The sequence below is a fragment of the Lithobates pipiens genome, unplaced genomic scaffold, assembly GCF_037356315.1.
Source record: "Lithobates pipiens isolate NorthernLeopardFrog02 unplaced genomic scaffold, aLitPip1_a1.2 Scaffold_1, whole genome shotgun sequence".
NCBI lineage: Eukaryota > Metazoa > Chordata > Amphibia > Anura > Ranidae > Lithobates > Lithobates pipiens.
Window position 1 is genome coordinate 25,607,189 of NW_027507685.1, and position 22,991 is coordinate 25,630,179.

At 43.5% G+C, this 22,991-nt stretch overlaps 1 protein-coding gene across 4 annotated transcripts in view; it reads left to right on the forward strand.

Moving 5' to 3' along the window:
- Positions 1 to 22,991, forward strand: part of CD99L2 (CD99 molecule like 2) — a 150,395-nt gene that overhangs the window by 63,554 nt on the left and 63,850 nt on the right. For all 4 annotated transcript variants that reach the window (XM_077485907.1, XM_077485983.1, XM_077485753.1 and 1 more), the window contains exon 2: positions 22,051 to 22,110. In XM_077485907.1, the coding sequence (XP_077342033.1) occupies positions 22,051 to 22,110 (60 nt within the window). The remainder of the gene's footprint in view (positions 1 to 22,050; positions 22,111 to 22,991) is intronic.

Sequence of the window (22,991 nt, forward strand, 5' to 3'; positions counted from 1 at the left end):
TCTTCCTGACAGTTCGCTTTTGTTACTTAAACTGTGTATTTTGAGCTAACCACAAGTTCAAGCTAGTCGTATTTTTTCAAGACTTTAGAAGAAAAAAAAAAAAAAGTGTAAAAACAAGAGCTACACTTGAAGCCATAAACATGAGTGCAGAAATGCATCTCAACGACAATAATATGCATTAGTGCTATGCTGACATGAAGAATCAATGACCCTATCAGACGGTATAGTAGCAATATCTTAAAAAAAAAAAAAAAAAAAAAAAAGGATTTACTGACTTAACGTGGAGTTCTACCCAAAATAAAAAAAATAATTAATGTGCAAAAAAATAAATAAATTAAATATTTTTACTCACCTCACAATGCCTTTTGCTAGGAGGTCCCTCGTAATCTGCCTCCTTCAGCGCCTGGGCTCCTGACGTCACTTCCCTCGGTGCAGGAAGGGAGATCAGCTCTGCCCCCTCCCTCTAGGCAAACATCTGCAGCATGTCACAGGTCCCAGATGATTCACGGCTCGCGCATGCGCAGTGAGTGCCCAGCTGTGAAGCCACAGCCGGGCGCCTACAGTTACAATGCCGGCGCCGCCGAGCAGAGGGGGAGATGAGTGGGGCTTCAATCCCCAGCATCGCTGGACCCTGGGACAGGTAAGTGTCCAATTATTAAAAGTCAGCAGCTGCAGTATTTGTAGCTGCTGACTTTAAATTATTTTTTTTTTTAAGCGGAACTCCGCATAAAACTGTAGTAAATGTAAAACTCCCTGTAAGGTAAAGGCATAATGTGCTAGTATACATTGCATACCAGCACATTATGAAAGACTTACCTTGAAACGAAGCCCACCAGTGGCAAACTGTCATCACTGTAGAGGTTTTCATCTTCACCCGGTCTTCCTTCCGAGTTCACAGGCGGTCGATTGAATGTCGTTCCTTTATTGAGCATGCGCCATAACGTCACTGGCTGCTGCTCACTAGAATATCTCCTAAATGGTGCATGTTTAGGAGATATTAATTTACTTACAGGTAAGCTTTATTATGTAGGTAAAAATAAAACGAGAGAGTTTACTACCACATTAAAAACATAAGGGGGTTATTTACTAAAGGAAAATCCACTTTGCACTGCAAGTGCACTTGAAAGTAAAGTCGCTGTAGATCTGAGGGGGACATGCAAGGAAAATAAAAAACAGCATTTTAGCTCGCACATGATTGGATGATAAAATCAGCAGAGCTTCCACTTATTTCAGATCTACCCCTTAAATTTAGAGCGACTTTACTTCCAAGTGCACTTGCAGTACAAAGTGGATTTGCCTTTCGTAAATAACCCACATAAGTGTTGTAATGTTGTTTTGGTATTTTTTTTTTTCTGAAGATTAGATTAGTTTGTAGCATATAGCAATATTTTCATGATAGCAAACCAAAACTTTGGCAGCTAATCCCAACCATATAGCATTGAAGAGTTCTTCTACTCCCCCCCCACTCACTTTCTAACGTGTTTTTTTCTGAAAAAAAAAAACAGTTTCATGCTTAAAAAAAATAAAAAACAGTAAAGTCAGCCCAATTTTTTTGCATAATGTGATAGATAAAGATACCCAACATGTCACGCTTCAAAATTGCACGCGCTCGTGGAATGGCGCCAAACTTTGGTATTTAAAAATCCCCATAGGCAACGCTTTAAAATGTTTTACTGGTTACACGTTTTGCATTACAGAGGAGGTCTAGTGCTAGATTTATTGCTCTCGCTCTAACGTTCGCGGCGATACCTCACGTGTGGTTTGCACACCGTTTTCATATGTGGGCGGGACTTACGTATGCGTTCGCTTCTGCGTACGAGCTCACGGGGACAGGGGCGCTTTAATTTTAAAAAATTTTTTATTGTTAATTTTACTTTTATTTTTTTAGTTTGACACTTAGGAATAAAAGTAATAATTTTTTTTTTTTTATTAGAAGGAATGTAAACATCCCTTGTAATAGGAATATGGTATGATCGGACCTATTTACAGTGAGATATGGGGTCAATAAGACCCCACATCTCACCTCTAGGCTGGGAAGTCTAAAATAAAAAAAAAACGATCACGGCTTCCCAGCCAAATTGGCGCCGTTATTTTGAATGCAGAGGCCGGGCATGACGTCATAACATCGCGCCCAGCCTCCGAACGATCATAGAGACTCCGGGGACCATCTGGTCCACCGGAAATCTCTATGGTATCATCCGGGGGCCGGCGGATCCTGTGACCGACTCACCGATGGAAGTGGTGATTTGGTAGAAGCACTGGAGGGCGGCGGGAGGGGGGGGGGACGTCCCCTCCCGCCGCCCGTAAGAACGATCAAGCAGCGGAACAGCCGCTATGATCGCTTTTATGGTACAGGGAATCACCGGCTGAAAACGCCGATATCTGAATGATGTCTGTGGCCTCAGGCATCATTCAGATATAACCACCGAAAGCCGAGGCCATCCCTGGGCATCCTACCGGCGCGAAGTGGTTAAAGGTCATCTGAAGCCAAAACTTTTTTCACTTTGGATGGGGTAGGGGATTGTTAAAACCCTTGTTTTTTCCTCCGAGTCCCATTTGAGAGATTTCCCTTAGGTTCCTGTTTCGTAGAGACAACAGGACATGAGGGGAAAATATATGCAAAGTGGGAAACTCCCTTCTTGGACAATTGGCAAATGGTCCCCACGTTGACTTGGATGTGCATTTTGTGATTGTTGTCATTTTGTGCTAGTCATACACATTACCAATCGTCATTTTTTTTCCACTATTGCAGAGATTAGAAATCATATGGGTAGATCACTCCATGAAATGTTGGGCCCAAGCATGTATGATGGATTTGTTTATATGATAAAAGTGTGATTGAACTGTGTGTGTGCTTGGATACTTTAGTATTACGTGACACCACACCAGAATACAGAAGTCAGCACTGTGTTGTGATCGAGTATTCTATATTCAAGGATAATCCTTTACCTGGTGTCTCCTCTCTACCACACCCATAAGACATTCTCACATATCTACCTGCCACCATTAATACTTAATTTCTGTATTCGGTAATGCAAAGGATTTTTTTACATGTGCTTTCTGCTAATTGTAAAAGCAGTGTTCATTATGATACTTGGCTCCATGCTATCCTTTGAGTTTTGTATCTCCAAGAACTGTCCTAGGAAGCCCTGGGTTGCAGTTAGCTCAGTTCTTTCAGCCTGTGTGCGCCATTCTTCTTCTCCCAGGCAGTTTATGAATTAGATTTAATCACTGCAAATCGTAGATCCATAAACTTCTATTTCAATAATTCTATTCATCAAATAGCAGGGACAGGAAGTAGGTGAGGAATGGATGGCATTAAGATAATGGTACCTCTGCTCTCCCGGCATAGTTTTTGGTGAGCCTTGTCTTGGAAAGGACACCATGGAGGTAAATGCAATAATACTTTCAATGCCCATTCAATTTATATTACCTGCAGCTCTCCTTTAACTTCAATTTCTAAGAGGAAGTTGCAGATGATTATAATGCATTGCACTCAGGGCCTGGACAAGGGGTGGGCAGGAGGGGAGGCTGCCCCTGGCTCAATGGTTTATTGCAGGGGTAGGGGGCACCCTGACCCTAACCCTAAGGGAAAGGGGACCGCAATTTGGTGTCTTTGCCCTGGATGACCTTCTCCCAGCACTGATTGCACTTCTTTATCCAACAGGTCCTACAGGTAATCTGCAGTTTTCTGTGGCTTAAAGTGATACTAAAGTCTTGTGTTTTTTTTTTCTTTTAAATAACAAACATGTTATACTTATCTGCCCTGTGTAGTGGTTTTGCACAGCTTAGCTCCGATCCTCCCCTTCTCGGATCCCTCTTCGGTGCTCCTGGCTCCTCCCTCCTGCCGAGTGCCCCCACAGCAAGCAGCTTGCTATGGGGCCACCTGAGCCGAGTCACAGCTCCATGTGTCCATTCAGACACGGAGCCACAGTTCGCCCCTGTCCCCTCTCTCTCCTCATTGGCTAAGTGACTTTGACAGCAGCGAGAACATTTGGTGCCACTGTTGTTTCTCTGGCATACAGGAGGGAGATTCCTGGAAGGCTGAGGCACTCGCGCACATCGCTGGGGCTAAGATAAGTATTACAAGTAAGTAAGTAAGTAAGTAAGTTAAGTACTACAATTCATTTAACATGGTTAACATGGTTTCCTATGGGACACGTTCACATCAAGGCTTTTTTCAGCTGCTGCGTATTTGGAAAGGGTTTTTTTTTATATTTTTTTTGGGGGGATATTTATTATAGCAAAAAGTAAAAAAAAAAAAAGTGTTTTTTTTCAAAATTGCTGCTTTTTTTTTTGTTTATAGCGCAAAAAATAAAAACCGCAAAGGTGATCAAATACCACTAAAAGAAAGCTTTATTTGTGAGAAAAAAAAAAAGACATCAATTTTGTTTGGGAGCCACGACGCACGACCGTGCAATTGTCAGTTCAAGCAACGCAGTGCCGAATCGCATAAAGTGGTCTGGTCTTTGGCCAGCCAAATAGTCTGGGGCTTAAACGGTTAACTTTTTGTTTCTGTAAATAAAATAAATTTGATCTCCGAGTCTGATGATATTTACAAGATTCAACCTCATAATAGTACATACAATATATCTCTTCTGTCTGTTATTCTCAGAGTGGATTCGATATTTTTCTCCCTAACCATATAGTTGGCTATTGATATTTACCACTGCATACAAATATTTAAGAATAAATTGCCTTTTTTTTTTTAAACTTTACGTATTAACTAAATTATGAACAACACTTTTTTCTATTTACTTGAAAACAGAAAGCTGTGCCCATTGCATTAGAAAAGTCATGATTTCCCAACGTGAACATCTCTAAGGCCGCGTACACACGGGCGGATTGTCTGCCCAACTAAGTTAGTCAGACAATCCGACAGACAGTCCGTCCAACTTTTGAATGAACGGACTTGACCACACACGATGAACAGACAGTCCGCTGAAAGCTTGCGTGATGATGTGTACAGCACGTACGACGGGACTAGAAATACGACGTCCAATACACTGCAATGCAACCTTCGGCGTGTAAATCCTTTCTGAGCATGCGCCATACTTAGTCCGTCCAACTTGCCTACACACGAGCGGACTGTCCGCTGAAACCAAGTTTGGACGGACAAAATTACGGAAATTCCGAAAGACTTAGTCCGTCAGACTGTCCGCTGAAAAAGTCCGCTGAAGCCCACACACGGATTGTCCGCTGAAACACGTTTCAGCGGACTAAGTTGGGCAGACAATCCGCCCGTGTGTACGCGGCCTAAGTTTCAATTCCTTCTTCAATGTTCTTTGGCAGAAGTTGGCCCAGGCACTGAGACACACACAGTTATGGCAAAATAATTGCTATCTCTATAAAAAGACAACTCGTCAAACATTCACCGACTATTGAAACCCTTTATAAAGTTTGCGTTTGTTTTTGTTTCTTTTTGCTCGAAAGTTTAATTTGCCTAATAAAGCAGCTGGTGTCATTTTTATCTTTTCTTTTGACCAAGGTAAATTAATCTATCAAAATCTGTTTGCACGTTATACTTTTTTTTCCTAACACCCTAGAGAAACAAATGACGGTTGCAATACTTTCTCACACCGTATTTGCGCACTTACAAGCCCACTTTTTTGAAAAAATACACTTTTTGGAAAAAATTTATTTTTTTTGACTTATAAAAATAAGACGATACTAAAGTTAGCCTAATTTTTTTTATATTGTGAAAGTTAATGTTACGCCAAGTAAATTGACACCCAACATGTCATGCTTCAAAATTGCGCCCGCACGTGGAATGGCGACAAACTTTTACCTTTAAAAATCTCCATAGGCAACGTTTAAAAAATTCTACAGATTGCATGTTTTGAGTTACACAGGAAGTCTAGGGCTAGAATTATTGCTCTCTACCGATCGCGGCGATACCTCACATGTGTGGTTTGAATGCTGTTTTCATACCTGGGTGCTGCTCAAGTATGAGCTTCTGCACACGATCTCACCAGGATGTGGGCGTGTTTTAAAAAAAAAATGCTTCACTTTTATTCCTATTACAAGGAATGTACACATTCCTTGTAATAGAAAGAAAGCATGACTGGATCTCTTAAATATGAGATCTAGGATCAAAAAGACCTCAGATCTTCTATTTACACTTAGCCCCCGTACACACGGTCGGACATTCTGACAACAAAATCCGTCGGATTTTGTCCGAAACTGGTGTTGCATACACACGGTCGGACAAAGTTGGCGGAAAATCTGATCGTTCGGAACGTGATGACGTTCGTTCGTTCCGACGGGACTACGTTGCGGCTAGTAACCAATAGCTTTGGTCTCGTAATTTGATCTGAGCATGCGTGCCACTTTGTCCGATCAGAATTGTCTACAAACGATCGGATTTTGTTGTCAGAAAATTTGAGGCCCTGCTCTCAAATTTTCTCAGTCGGAAATTCCGATGGAAAAAGTCCAATAGAGCCCACACACAATCGGATTTTCCGACAATATAATACGATCGGACCTTTTCCATCAGAATTTCCTACCGTGTGTACAGGGCATTAGACCCCTTTCACACTGGGGCACTTTGCAGGGCTTTCACACTGGATCGGTGCGCTAGCAGGACGGTAAAAAAAGTCCTTCTAGCAGCATCTTTGGAGCGGTGAAGGAGCGGTGTGTATACCGCTCCTGCCCATTGAATTCAATAGGTGCAGCGTGGCTATACCGCTGACAAAGCGCCTCTGCAGAGGCGCTCTGCGGTGGTTTTTAACCCTTTTTCGGCTGCTAGCAGGGGTAGAACCGCAAATCCGACAGTAAAGTGCCGCTAAAAATAGTGACGCTTTACTGCCGACGCACCTCCCTCCCCAGTGTGAAAGGGGCCTAAAATTGAATAAAAAATAAGTTGCTGTAAGTGCTATGGGCGGAAGTGACGCTTTGACGCCGCTTCCGTCCTGCAATGGTCTGGAGATGGGTGGGGGCCATCTTCTCACTCATCTCAATACCAAGCCAGGGAGAGGAACCGATTGCCTCAGCTGCTACTGACGGCTCCGGCAAGCAGTGGGGAGGGTCCCTCTCCTGCCACCAATAAAAGTGATCTTGCTGCGAATCACTATTATCGGAAACCGGACCTCTCAAGATATTCCTCTTCAAATTGCCAATGTATATCAGTGTGAGCTGGTCCAGAAGTGGTTAATGGAGAGCGATTGTCTTCTTCTGATGCCATTAGGCCTGAAGAGAATTCTATAGGGTTTCCTATGATTTAATGTACTTGAAGTTTGGAGTAGGGGCCCTGACCTCAAACACTAAATGTGAGACCTCCAGGTGAGCCCTCACTTCTTTGTCTCCAGCATCTAGATATAACTTGTCAGAATTTGGAAGATACCGTTGATCACGCTGTATGAGGTGTTGGATCTCGGGAAGGAGAATAGGAGGTTCTCGGATCTGAGACTGTATCCGTGGATATCATGGCCTGCAGGCCACCGGGAAATTATTGCCATCACCACTGAACGATTGCGGATTCTGATAACGATTCTGGAGACTATTAGGTTTGTACAATATACATATACATATTGGCTAATCTGCAGACCCAGCTGGATGTCAGTAGTTTCACTGCTTTCACCTCTGGGAAGCCGCCAAGTTTACTGTCAGATCAATATCCTAATCGCCTTATTTGCTGCCAATCCCTTGAACGGCTTGTTGGTTTAGAGACCATCCTTTGGCATCCAACGGCTTTGTACCTTATGCCGTCTGGCAGGAAGTTCTAGGAAACCCGAACCTAAAGGGCTGGCAGACCTGACTGGGAGATACCTCCTGATAGAATGCAAGACTAGTCAACTTCTTTCTCAAAAGCAAAGATAGGACTTCCCCGTTTTGCTGAGTCTTTGCAGCGTAACTGAGACTCTTTGTTGAGTTTTCAAAAAAAGTCTTCAGTCTGCAACCACTGCAACTCTGTCTTTGGACACCTCGTCCTCCATTGGTATGAATACCCAACAAGTAATATATTGCGATAATTGGTATGCCTAGTAGCTGATAGGCTGAAAGATTAGCTAGCTTAGCTACCTCCTAAAAGGGACTTGCCTCCTCTGTGGAGTCACTGTTCCTGGTGCAGGAAGCAAGTCTTCCCTTACTACAAAATCAGTTAATGAAGTTGTCAACCTTCCATTGTGCCCTTCTGACCACATGGGTTACTACAGGCTACTTCTTTACCCTTTTGCGATGCAACCAGTTGGAAAGAGCTATACTTTGTTCAAGTGAGATACTTATACTGTTGCTCTCTCTGAGGGTAATTCTACTGTATTCTTCAGAGATTCCGAACTGCTTCCAGACAGGTCATTGCTGTAATGAGACTAGTTGGTTTCTTGATGATAACTCCTCCCAATTCGATCAGAATCTGAACAAAAATTTTTTTCCCAGGATCTGGAAGAAATTGCGCCAGGCTGTTGTCAAAACAAGGTTCACCAGAAGTCCTTGCTCCCGCAAGACGGCCTCTACTGGACCTAATATCCTAGAAAATGCCCAAAGTTTGTGGAAAGGCCACAGTCTGCCAGATGAACTTGTAGTGAACTCTAACAGCCAAGCGAAGGTACTTGCAGAAACATGAGTGTCTCGAAGTGTGTATATAGTACACACAAACACCTGCTAGGTCTAAAGACCACCTACAATCTTAACCTAGGTTTCCGCTATTGCGACCTAAAAGTCGTGTGATTTTGCTATGACTTTTATGAGACTTGAAGCAATGCCTGTGTATTCTTGAGGTCCATGGCCACAAGTTGCATCAAAGTGGGATCAAAGTAGTGCAGGGACTTTGAAGTCGCTGCAATTTGAAGTCGCACCAATATGAATGGTACTCCTTGGAAATCATGGGGTACGATTGGTGGAAGCCAAGCCTTACTGATGGCTGGAGCAACGATGCCATATGCAGTTTTGGATCCTAATCCTTCTGCTTGTTGACAAAGTCTTACTTTTGACTAAAGAACATGCAGTCATAACCAGTGTGTTCAAATGTGTCATGGAGGGAATGCAATGAGTTGGAGGAGAGGAATGAAAAATGTAGGTCTTCTCAGTCTTTGCCCATTTGCCACTGCCTCTGGCCTGCAACTTGGCTGACCCACCAGTCCAATATGATTATTGTAGAGATTTCCTTGGTCTGTCTCTTCTGGCAGTTAAATACATAGTGATTCTTCCAGAGATAAAGAGGACATGTCCCTGTTGCAGAAGCAGGTTGACTCTCCTCTTCCTGAAAAGTGGTGTTGGTGTTGGGGGCTGGAGAGATTAACAATCCATTATGCCCACTCAAGGTCAGCATGTAAATGCTTAGCAATAAACGCATAGCAGTCATTAGTCAATCTAGTCACAGGCAAGCAGCGGAGGTTAATAATCGGACAATTAGCACTAGCAGGTTAAACCTACCTTAGACACATGTACGGCAAAAGGGCCATACCACAACCAAGCATTAATACACAGTAGGCCCAGCCTGCAGGGTCAGGCCCTGCATTAATAGGAAATGCTCAGCACCACCCATCAGCCTAAGCATTATCAGTACTGCAGACACAGATCACAACTTTTGAAGCATTAGTAAACAGAGTGCCAATTAAATGCTGCCAGTGTGCTCATCAATTGCTGCCAGTGTGCCCATCAAATGCTGGCAATGTGCCCATTAAATGCTGCCACTGTGCCATCGAATTCCGCCAGTGTGACCCCCCCGCCCGCTCGCCGTCTGCACGGCACTTTCCCTGTCTTTGTGGGGCAGTGGGTGACGGCAACAAGCGGGGTCCTTCAAGCCACCGTCCCCTGCTGTTCTCATCTCCCGACTCCCATCCTCTCCTCCTGATAGGCGTCCAATAGCGATGTCTGTCGTTTCAGGTGACAGGTAACAGACCCGAGCACCTGATTGGTGGAGAGGTGGTTCAGTGTTAGGAAAGCGAATATTCATATATTCATTCGCTTTCCTAACACAGCTGAGTGAACTGTGAGCATGGCGCTCGCAGGCCACTGTTTTTGATGCCTATTAGAGCCTATGGATCTAATCAGGTACTTCAAAAACACCCCCCGCTGCTATAATTCAGGCACCCGGCAAGGGGCCAGATGCCTGAATGGGGGGTGGCCGTGGCAGCCATGGATGGATTAATGTAGTGCGTGAATCTATCCATAGTGCACAGAGACGGTGGCAGGAGAAAGGGGGCAGTGCCCATGCACCCTTAATGCATGGGCCACCACTGACAGTCGGTAAGATTCACATGTATGATATATGCTTTCAGTGGTGCAAGCTAACCGCATACCTGCAGACAATAAGTCAAGCCTGTAGGGCCAGGCCTTGCTGAGTGAATAGGAAGGCTTCAGCCCAGCACAGCACACCTGCTATCAGCATTAGCAATATTGAAGACATAAACCACAACCTGTGAGGCAATAGTAAACAGGCTGAAACCATAGACAAGCCAGAAAAATTCATATGTGTGACATATGCTTTCAGTGATACAAGTTAACAACATACTTACAGCAGTAACTGAATACTATGGATTTGTGCAACATGTGGTGCCTTACCACCTGCATGCTTCATGGGCCAAACAGGAAGTCCAATGAATGTGCATCCATGGAGTCACGATGAGGGAGCAATCCCTAGAGACCAGATGCCATCACCCCCCTTATCCTGGATACTGAGGGGGGGAGGTCTCCCCCATATAGGAGTTCTTACAGCCTGTACATTGCGGAGCTTCGACCCAGGAGAGGCTTAAACCTTTGCGGCTTGGCCAGATGAATTTGGCAAGGTGAGGCAAAAGAAAAAATCCTGCTTTCAGCAGCAGCATAACCGGCTGTAGCAGTGAGGGGGGGGAAAGCGTGCTTCCTGCAGGGAGGAGACTTATATATTATAACCGGTCCTGGAATAGGGCAGGAGGTGGAGCCTACCCATACATATATATGCTGTCATGCTGTGTCAGGAAATGTCATAAAAACATGAAACCCAATATAATAATTATGTAAACCCTCATAAAATCATGCAGTTCTTCCACAGTCCAAATTGGTTTACTTTTTACCTATATTTTATTATACATCTGTGCACTTGTCTTGTGATATTGTAAAATAGCCAGATTTAAGCTTAATTTTTTTCTGGGCTATTTTCCTCTGTGGTATTCTGGCTGTGCCAACATAAAAATAACTATGTCGTTCACTATTTTAACACATATCTATTAGCACACATCTCCCGTCGTGCTTCTCTATGACGCAGTTGGGAAGCCATACTGGTACTTGTGAGATTATAACATCTGGCGGTCCACAAATTGCCTCTCAGCTAGAATTAGAGGAAAGCACTGGAGGAGAAAATAGATATTAACCTTTCTGTTTAGCAGTACAGCAAGCAGAACTAAAAGGCGCAGTGAAATCTCTGTTTCTGTCACAGTCCATTACAGTGAACTGTAGAGCAAGGCACCCCACAGAAAATCTCATCTAGAAGAGAAGGCCAAATGCATAGATGGTATATGCGTATCAGTGCTGTTCCACCATTGAACACGTCCTCATTATTCTTTCTTTAAATTGTAGGTTCCTTTCTATTGTAAGAGTAAATCAGTCAGCAATTTTTTTCTGCTATATACTTGAATTCATATTTTCTAAAACACATCTGATTGGTACCTACAGTACATGTGTACATTTGTAACTATGTCAAAGTTGGTTGATAATGCAAACATATCAAATTTACCCAGCGTATTTTACATGCTCAAGAGTTTCCTGCATATCAGAATTTGTTGATTTAAATTACCCTTATGCACACGATCGGAATTCTCGTCGGAAAAAGCACTGATGGTTTTCCCGAGGGAATTCGGCTCAAGCTGTCTTGCCTACACACGGTCACCTCAAATTCCGATCGTTTATAACGCGGTGACGTACAACAGGTACGACGGGACTAGAAAAAGGAAGTTCAATAGCCAGTAGCCAATAGCTTCTGTCTCGCAGTTGAATCTGAGCATGCATGATTTTTGGCGTGTCGGAATTGCATACACACGATCGGAATTACCGATAGAAAGTTTTTCCGTCGTGAAAATTGAGAACATGCTATCAATTTTTGGCTGGCGGAAATTCGGACAGCTAAATTCCGATGGAGCATACACGCAGTCGCATTTTCTGATGAAAAGCTCTCATCTGTCTTTTTCTGGCCGGAATTCCAATCGTGTCTACGCGGCATTACATTCTACATTGCAATGCCCTCAATGCCAAGTTAACCCCATTGCAGCCTCTGCCTAGGGGGGAGAGTTGGGGAAGCTGTATCTCCATCACAGAGAGTGGTATGACCACCTGATTGGTCAAGAAGTTCTAAGAGACCCACTTATTAGACAGGATTCCGTAATGAGTACTCCACACCTCATCTGCATTTTACCTATAAAATGAAGAGTGCAGTAATGCCTATGGTTTCCTTTAAGGCCCATACACACGATCAGAAAATTGACAGTTAAATTACGTCTGATGAACGGTCTGCCGAATTTCTGATCGTTATTATGGTGCTTTTGACAGCAAATTAAGAATTTTCATCAGACAAAAACGGGATTTGCAGGCTCCAAAACTTTTGTCTGATGTGACCACAACGTCCGATTTTCGTTTCAGAATGTGATAGGTCATGTAAGAAGGCTCTTCCTGTATCACTTCTCTCCAGGGCCCCATTTTGTCTAAAACTGGTTCCAGCTTCTTAGCTGTTGTCCTGTCACTATTTACCCTTCCATGCACCATTTTTTTAGAGCTTCCCCTACTGGTTACACAGAGTTTGTCACAATTCTGCACCCATCAATGGTCAATTGTGTCTCTCTCCCCACCTCCTTGTGTCTATACTCTCCATTTTCTCATCTCACTGTCTACACTTTGCTCTACGCCTCCCTCTGCTTACTCCACTTCCTCAGCTGCATTTGCTTATTCTGCTTTGGAGTGGCCTAAAGCTGTCAATCCACAATAATCAGTACATTTTGAAAATCTCCCCTGCCAACTAATGCATTCAGTCAGTTGGCTCCAGTGCCCGTCAGAATACCCAATCAGTGACTGCATCTGATTGGATGCAGGTGTTCTTGGCCGAAAATGACTCCTCCTTGTTCAATCAACCTTTTCAAGCTGGGTCGTGTTGACAGCGCCACCCACAGCTCAAATGTTCAAGCTACATGTGGCAGTCTTTCACTGGACACAATTTGTTACCAACTGTCATACCAACTAATATCACAGTATATATTACTAACTGTCATATAATCTGCTACTGACTGCCCTATCTTGCAGCTGCTGCAAAAGCTAATGTCACAGCACATATTCTCTGTATAATCATTATGTTTCTATAAGATTTTTTTTAACCCATTGGATAACATTAAAGTTGCATCAATAAATTTCTTGTCTGCCTTGCATCTCATGGATCGCCAACCTCTTGGCACTGAGAGCACACAAATATGCGTTCTTGCAGGCCTTGGCGCCGGGGGCCGCACATTTGCATGCATTAGTGCAAATAGAGCTGTTACCCGCCGACTATTAGAAAGCTACCGATCGCCGCTTGCGTTCGGGAGCTTTCCAATCACATGACCATAAGCCTCTCGACATTCTAAACCCCTTAGCAGGTGCTGGCTCCAAGGGCTTAAGATGTCTAAGAATCATTTAGCACTTTTTGAGGCCTCCTTTTGATGAATTTCTTATAATCTCCTGATTTTAATTGTGCTCTTTGCTTTAAAGTGGCTTTATAGTGAAAAGTTGGTCATACCTTAGATTGTGGCTGGGTTCACACTAGTGCGAATTGGTTTCCCCACATCTAATTCGCATGACAGGAGATTGTAACATCCTCTCAATGGTACCGGTTCATACATCCCAGGGGCGGCTGCGGAGCGAATTGCACAGAGGTCCTGTGTGCATCTTTGGCTCCATTTCAAGTCCAAATTCAGGCAAAAATTCGGCCTTGATTGATCCCTGAAATGGAGAACAGGGACACACCGGACCCTTGCTGTCAGCCGCTTCTGTCTTAGGTGTGAACCCAGCCTGTAAGCTTCTTGAGGGCACGGAATGATGTGAATTTATACTGTATATGTAAAGTGCTGCTGTATATGTAAATTGCATGAATTCCAATGGGGGGGGGGGGGGGGGTTTGAAACACCTGATCAGAGCCAGAGGCTTTAATAGGCTTCAAAATAGGGTAGGCTCGGAGTGCTGAGCACTGCAAATCAAGCCCACCCAGGTCTGTTACAATTTTATCCTCCTCCAGGCCAATCAGGAAGCGGGTCTTGGGACCCATCACCCGGTTGGCTGAAAGGACAGGTGATCCTATTGGAAGCCTAGGAGGAGAGGAGGAGACGCACGGCATAAGCCACCGTGATGGAGGAGAGGACACAGGAGCCGCTGCAAGCCACCTAGATGGGGTAAGTGCCAGACCGACTGGGGGTGAGTGAGCCCGGGGGGGAGGTTGTTTGCTGCCCCCCCCCCAAAAAAAACCCACCAGCCGCAACTGGACCCCACCAACCCAATGTTTACAACCTAGGGCCCATCTCCTTGCTCCCCTTTTCCTCCAAACTCCTTGAACGCCTGGTCTACAACCAGCTGAATGACCACCTCATTAAGAATAACTTTCTTAATCACTTCAACCACGGAAGGGTTCACCCCCTTAATGACCAGGCCATTTTTTGTGATACGGCACTTTGTCGATTTACCTGACAATTGTATGGATGTGCGATGTTGTACCCAAACAAAATTGATGTCCTTTTTTCCCCACAAATAGAGCTTTCTTTTGGTGGTAATTGATCACCTCTGCATTTTTTGTTTTTTTTTGCGCTATAAACAAAGACTGACAATTTTGAAAAAAAACAAACAATTTTTTACTTTCTGTTATAATGCATATCAAAAAAAATATATAAAAAACAAATGTATTCATCAGTTTAGGCCAATTTGTATTCTGCTACATATTTTTGGTAAAAGAAAATCACAATAAGCGTATATTGATTGGTTTGCGCAAAAGTTATAGCGTCTACAAAATAGGGGAAAGATTTAGGGACTTTTATTTTATTATTTTTACTAGTAATGGTAGGGATAAGCAATATTTAGCGGGATTGCGGAGGACAAATCTGACCCTAAGTGACACTTTTTGGTGACCAGTGACACCAATACAGTGATCAGTGCTATAAAAATACACTGATCACTATATAGATTGCACTGGCACGGAAGGGGTTAACACTAGAGGGCGATCAAAGGGTTAAGTGTTTCCTATGGAAGTGCTTTCTAACTGTCAGGGGGACAGATGGACTGGGAGTAGAGGGAGTTCGCTGTTCCTGATCACTAGGAACAGCTGATCTCTCTCTCCTCCCCTGTCTTGTTTACATAGGCAAATCCCTGTTCCGCCTCTCTTTACCATGATCGTGGGTGGCTGGTAGACATCTAGTCCGCTGGACCTGTGCTGACCGTGCGCTGGCTGTATCTAATGCACGGACCGACGTACAGGTACGTCGGTTTGCGCAGCCAGGCCGACTGGAAGTGGTTAATCTCTTTCAGTGTGGATTTCTCCCTCAACACTCCACAGAAATTGCTCTCCTAAAACTCACTAACCATTTACTAACAGCTAAAACCAATGGACAGTATTCTATACTCCTACTTCTGGACCTTTTAGGTTGCCTTTATCAACCTGACCCCCTCTCAAAAATCATTACCCCTTTGGTCTCTGTAACTGCATTCTTTGTTGGTTCTCATCTTGCCTATCCCACCGCATCTTCAGTATCTCCTATTATTCTACTTCCTCCTTTCTTCTTCCTTTCTCTGTTGGGGTCTCCCAAAGTTTTGTTCTTGGACCTTACCTATTATAGAACTGTTCCCCTTCCCTGGGTTAGCCGACCGCTCCCCATGGCTTCCTATATCATTTCAGTGCTGATGACACCCAAATCCAGTGCTACCCTTGTTCTTGGAATGAGCACTTTTTTGCAGCGCTGTCTACATTGTTTAGTTTGGTGATTAGCCCAGTCCTGTCAACATGGAAGAGTCACATGCTCCTTTATACCTGGTAGCACTGGATAATTTCTTTGCTAATGGTAGATGAACAGAGCATCCAAAGAGTGAGGAGAAGGGGAATACATTGAAACTCTTGCGTTGCCCTGTATTGCTAAAACACGTATGCTTTGTTTCAGTTAGTCCATGTGAAGTCGAGTAAGCACATGCTAAAAGCCTGCATACTTTCCTTTTCTGCGGAAGCTAATTTAAAGCAATGGTATCCACGAAGTTTGTATTCTGAACCTGTAGTTTCGTCAGCCTTTGATCACATTGACTGAATTCTAAGCTGGAATTCAGTGTAGACTTGTATTACTAGAGGCCTGGATAATTTGTGATTAACAAATCCCATTAATCTCTTCTGCGTATAAGACTAATATGTATGATGAGTGAAGACACTTATCTCCCACAGGACATCATGACCCAATATCTGTTTTTGTTTTGAACACTCATTAATAGAAGGCATTTTAATTTCATGTACAGTATTGTCATTATACAGAAAAAATAGAACTGTTAATTACATAGTTACATGGTTAGTAAGGTTGAATAAAGACACCAGTCCATCCAGTTCAACCTGAGTGAGTGTGGGTGTGTGTCTACAATTATCCCTATTTATTTAAGGTACCCATATAGCGCCATCAATTTACACAGCGCTCCACACATACATTGCACACTCACATCGGTCCCAACCCTCAAGGAGCCCACAATCTAAGGTTCCCAACTCACATACATATACTAGGGCCAATTTTTGGACAGAAACCAGTTAACCTACCAGCATGTCTTTGGAGTGTGGGAGGAAACCCATGCAGGCACAAGGAGAACATGCAAACTCCAGGCAGGTAGCGTCGTGGTTGGGGGTTAATAACTCCCTTCACCTTTGGAAAAAAATTGTGGATGATTGCAGAGTGACACATTAAAAATAGTTGATGAAGTTCTGCATCCCATCTTTTCCACCAGCTTTCTGAGTGGTCAATACATTGGGAACAGAAGACTGACGAGGTTATCTCCTGTAAGCATGACCAGATGTTAGACTGAGAGCATTGTGTAAAGCAGTCCAGCTCTGGCTGTCCCTCCCAAAGCCAGTGCTGTTGGAGTTTAGCTTTAGAAAAAGAAAAAGTAATGACGTCGTTGTATCCCATATTCTCAGGCTCCAGTCTAAGGGTGATTTAAAGGAAATTAACATAATTTGTTAACATTTTCAGTGGTATAATTTTTTGTAATCTTTTTAATATGAAATAATAGTAGTTCACAATTCGTGGTTGAACACCGTCTGACTAAAGCACAAAAATAGTGGCAGACTTTCACATTAGAAAACTCTCATGCTTTTACAAAACTATGGTTTGTATAGAACCTCTAGTAAATGTTAAAAAATCTTTATAAAAGTTACAACAAGTTCCTGAGCCAATGATCAGAGACTTTGCCCAGGCTCGGATGATGCGATCTGTCAGCCCTTGACAGTTGGAGCAATTTCTTCAGTCTCCTTTTCCTCCAATGCTCATTTGGATTTTAGTTAATAGTTGTAGTAGAGGGGGGTTGTTGTAGTAGGGGGGTGTTGTAGTAGGGGGGTTTTTGTAGTAGGGGGTTGCTGCAGTTGTGAACACACAAGTACTGCACAGGCAAATGGATGTACATGTCATCTCTGAGCCATTATCTCAGTCCAGGAAACCGATACTAACCCTGGATGACAGCGGACCAAAGATGTTTCCTTCTAGAAAGTATAAAACATTGTAGATCAAAGTATATTCCTACAGCATACCTGTAAGTGCTCGCCATGCATGCACTTCACAAAAAATATATCTCTGATGCTCAATCCACTAAATCACCACCTCATCCCTTTAAACCTGATCACATATACATTACACGGGTTGTGAGGCTAATTTAAATGCAGAAGGCACTAAGACCCCTTTCACACCGAGCCACCCCGGGCATCAGCGGTAAACTGCTTTACCGTTGTTTTAGCTGTAGCGTTTAAATCCGCCTGCAAAATGCCACCAGAGCGGTGTTTTGTCGGCAGTATCGCAGCGCTGCCCCATTGATTTCAATGGGTAGCAGCGGTGGGGGAGCGGTGAGTTCACCGCTCCAAAGAAGCGGCTGGCAGGACTTTTTCTGACGCCCTGCCAGCGCACCGCTCCAGTGTGAAAGCCCTCTGGCTTTCACACTGGAGTGCATGGAGCAGCTGTTTTGGGGCGGTTTGCAGGTTATATTTTTAACGCTATAGCGCCTGCAAAATGCTCCAGTGTGAAAGGGGTCTTAGTGAGTTTAACTACCACCTTAATCAGCCACAGAACCTGTGTAATTATTATGTGTTCGGGTTTAAAGGGATGAGGTGGCGACCCTACTCTCCTCCTACCTCCGACAGCAGCATGAAGCAATAAAGCAATGCGGCCATAGCCAAATTGCACGAAGGGTGATTGTGGCTTAAAGGGACCACAGATAAAAATAATATCTGAGCATACTCCCTCTATGCTCCGTAGAAATATGCTATAGCCCTTTAACCCAGAGAACATGCTTTAATGGGTGTTCTTCAAGCAAGAGTGTAACAGACATGTTCAAAACTCAGCACATTTTTTATAAAAATGAAGCTATTCCATTACGTATGCATTTCTACACAGAGCCTACCAAAAGTCGTGTGGCACACGACTGCGAAAATGGGCACACCTGTACGTCCCCTTTAAGATGCGACAATGTGGGTGCGCGCATGCCCGCTGCGTACTCCGTGACCGCGGACTCAATGTCTGCCGGTGTCACAGAGCGGCAGAACGGGTTGATGTAAACAAGGCATTTCCCTGTTCTGCCTAGTGACATGACAGGGATCTACTGCTCCCTGTCATCAGGAGCAGTGATCGCTGTCATGTCAGTGGTAGCCCATCCCTCCACAGTTAGAATCACTCCCTAGAACACACTTAACACCCTGATCGCCCCCTAGTGTTTAACCCTGTCCCTGCCAGTGTCATTTATACAGTAATATGTGTGCATCTTTATAGCACTGATCGCTGTATAAATGACAATGGTCCCAAAATGGTGTCAAAAGTGTCCGATGTGTCTGCTATAATGTTGCAGTCATGATAAAGATCACAGATTTCCGCCATTACTAATATATAAAAAAATGAATAAAAATGCCATAAATCTATCCCCTATTTTGTAGACGCTGTAACTTTTGCGCAAACCAATCAATATATGCTTGTTGTGATTTTTTTTTTTACCAAAAATATGTATAAGAATACATATTGGCCTAAACTGAGAAAGAAATTTGTTTTTTTTTGCGGATATTTATTATAGCAAAAAAGTAAAAAAAATATTGCTTTTTTTTCCAAAATTTTCGCTCTTTTTTGGTTTATAGCGCATACGCTGAAGTGGTTAAGGAGTAATGTATGTAGTGCCGTGGTCAGCAGTATGTTATATACAACCCAGCATAAAGAGTGCAGTAGATAGAAGTAGGCAATTTAACACAGTGGGGGATTTATCAAAACTAGAGCAGCTCTGCATGTCAGCCAATCAGCTTCTGTTCAGTCTTCTTGTTCAGTTCAGCTTTGAAAATGAATAAATGGAAGCTAATTAGTTGCCTTGCACAGACGTTCCAGATAGTGGCTTCTCCAATTTTGATAAATTCCCCTTAGTGTCTATAGTACAGGGGCCAGGCGTGCGTCATGCACAGGCCACTTTTCAGAGTATGACCAAAATTACCCTCTTTCCCAATAAATATTCAACTCCCCCCCCCCCCCAGGAAACCCATAACCCCCCTAACACCCCTAAATCTCCCCCCTCCCCTTGATAAAAAAAGACCCTTTGGCACAGATGGACCCCCCTCCCCAGCACAGACCCCAAGTACAGACACCCCCCACTGCACTACTGACTCCTTAGTACAACAGACCCCTCAGTGCATATGCCCTTCTCCATCTCCACTACAGACCCCTCACTACCGATCTCCCCCCTTCCTAAGCTCACCCACCACACCAGATGTCCAAATGCAGTGGCAGTTGAGAGTGAGGGGATGTCCTACCCTCAGCTTTGTCATATGAACAGGGCAGGGAAGGAGTCCTCCCCTCAGTCTGAACTGATGCTGTCAGGGGAGCATTGGTTGCTGACTGTCTGGTGGTGTTGTGGCTGTCTGAATTTTGTTGCGCCATGCAACACGAAGGCGGCCACAGAACCGCCAATGAGTCAGCACCTCATAGTAGTGCGTTTCAACCCCATAGTGCGCAGCTGCCATGCCAGGGAGGGATTGAAGAAGAGAGTCTATTGCTTTATTTTGGCTCCAACTAGATAGACTTTAAATATTCACACAGCTTTTTCGCCTCATCCTCTACAGGTGAAAGGCAAGAATAAGCAACTGGAGAGCCTGTTTGAACGTAGCATATGTTCACTTTAATTTTGACATATGAGATTATTACACGGTGTCTGTTGCACTTTTAAACTGGATTAAAACACTGCCCATTCATGTCCATGGCGACAGTGTTACTGCTCCCGCCTCGGAAGTGATGTCACTTGTCATCAGGCCTCTTCCTGAGTTTCCAGGAAGTGGATTCCCCCTGGCACTGACCCGGTTCCCTGGGGTCATGTAAGGTGCCTGTCTGGGTTTTCACTGATCGGCGCACTACAGCGGGGATGATCCTGCTGGCGTCTGGTGGGGTTTTTCCCCCGTTCCTGGCAATTCTGAAGCTTCCAGTCGCGTGATCCTAGTGCATGCCTCCCAACATTTTGAGATGGAATGAGGGACACCTACTATCAAACGTAATGTAGGCATAGGACACACCTCCTGCCACACCCCCGTAAAGGAGAATTAACCAAAAATAAGGTTAATTAAATCCACAAGGGCTTTTTTTTTTTTTTTTTACCACTACTATACTGGCATTTAAAATTTACAAATGCAGCAATTTAGAATTTGAATGAAAGGTTTAGCACTGGGAAAAACGTTTTGAAAGATAAAAAGTGCATTTTATATACATCTATATAGATCAGACCAAAATGAGGGACAAATGAGGAGGAATGAGGGACAGAGGGACATTGATTCAAATCAGGGACAGTCCCTCAAAATCAGGGACAGTTGGAAGCTATGTCCTAGTGTGTGGTTTGTGGACACCTCTGAGTGCAGCTACTTCAGGCATGTAGAAGTGAGACATGGATTGACCCATTTGTCAATCCGCCATCCCATTTTTACTTTTGTGTTCCTACACCTGTATTCATCTGACTAAATAAAAAAGAATGTGCAATATATCATGGATTTGAATGAATTATCATTACTTATTTATTTGTGATTCTGTAGTTTTTACATTAGTGCAATTATTTATATATATATATATATATATATATATATATACACATGCACGCACGCACACACAAACACACACACACACACATATATATATAGGGACGGGAAAGAAAAAAATTATATATCTATATATAGATATATCTATATATATATATATATATATATATATATATATATATATATATATATATATATATATATATATATATATATATATATATATAATTATTTTTTTTTCCGTCCCTTTGAGGGCGTTGCTCTGTTTGACACACAATTTTCAATTCCACCATTCCCTATAAAAGCGCTTGCCCATGATGTACGAGACTAGTCTAGCTCTGAGGAAGGAGGTGCGCCCCTGAAATGCGTTAGGGGTACCCCGTGTTCTGTGCATGTCCATGCATTGTGTTTATGGCCTTTTATCAGTTGCATTTTATGAGTACCCACTTTTATGCAAACATTTCTTATTATTCGGTTATCTTTGGTAATGCACTAGTTGTGCGCGCCTTCCATTTGTGTTTTTCTTGGATCAAAACACATTTTTAAGTTGAATTAAAGCCCACAGCTTACGACTGCTTTGCTCAAATTTCTTGTATATTTTTAAAATTGGTTACTGTACTGTTTCACTGCAGATTTATGCTAGTTGGTTAATGCTACATGAATGCACAATGCATGTGAGATTTTGACATATCCATATGGTGGGTGGGTGCTTTTGTTAAATATAATTATAGATTTGATTGCTCATCTTCATATGATTTGTAAAGGTTCACATTAGATTACAGCTCTGCTGTGTATTGATTTTATATGTGATATCTTGTATCTAATGTGTTGCAAATTATTGTTTTTTATTTTAGCTCATGGACAGGATGACTTCAGCTTGGAAGATGCTCTTGACGATATCCCAACTGTAAAACGTAAGTATCCACCTTGTAAACAGGCAAAAAAATAGATTGTATGGCTTGTTGACACTTGTGTTGGTCTCTGAAGGCAGATCGCTCTTCAGAGAGCATTTGACAGGGGGTAAGGAGGCAATGTATTGCCTCCTCTCTGCCTGCATAACCCCAAATTAGCATGCCGCAATTGTGTGCAATGCATGCAGTTTCTGGGTGTTTGCTGAGTGGGTGCTACAGCTGCTGAAAGCAACAGGGGATATCATTTTTGCTGTGGCTGCGAAGAAAAGCGTCAGTCACAGCATGTGTACACCACTGTCTACGACCTCTGCAGATAAATTGTGTGGCGGTTGGAGGGAGGGTAAAAGCATGGTTGGGTTTTACCGCTCCCCAGCCTCACATATAAACAACCCTTTATAGTTTATAACTATTCTAGAAAAAAAATCTAATAAAAGCAAATATTAATGTACAATTTGCTGCATTGTGTAAAGCAGGCAATACACTATTCAGGTTCCGTGTACTGTGGGAGACAATATTTATTTTTTATTTTTTGGTGGGGGTGCAGCAAACAACCACACACCACCACCCCCCGCTCCCGCTCGGTCGGCTAACCTGCACCCCCCCCCCCCCCGGTCATCCAGCCCCGTGCTTACCCCATCTCTGTTTCCGGGCAGGCAGCACTCCTACGGATGGCGGGTGGGCAGGCGTCTCCTCCTCCTCTGCATCATGCCGGCTTCCGCTATGCATCTCCTCCTCCTAGGCATCCAATAGGATCACCTGTCCTTTCAGCCAATCGGGTGACAGGTTTCAGATGCTTTTCTTGATTGGCGGGGAGGAGGAACAGCGTGAGAATAGCAAATATTCATTTGCTATTGTTACACAACTGGGTGGGCTTCGGAGCACAG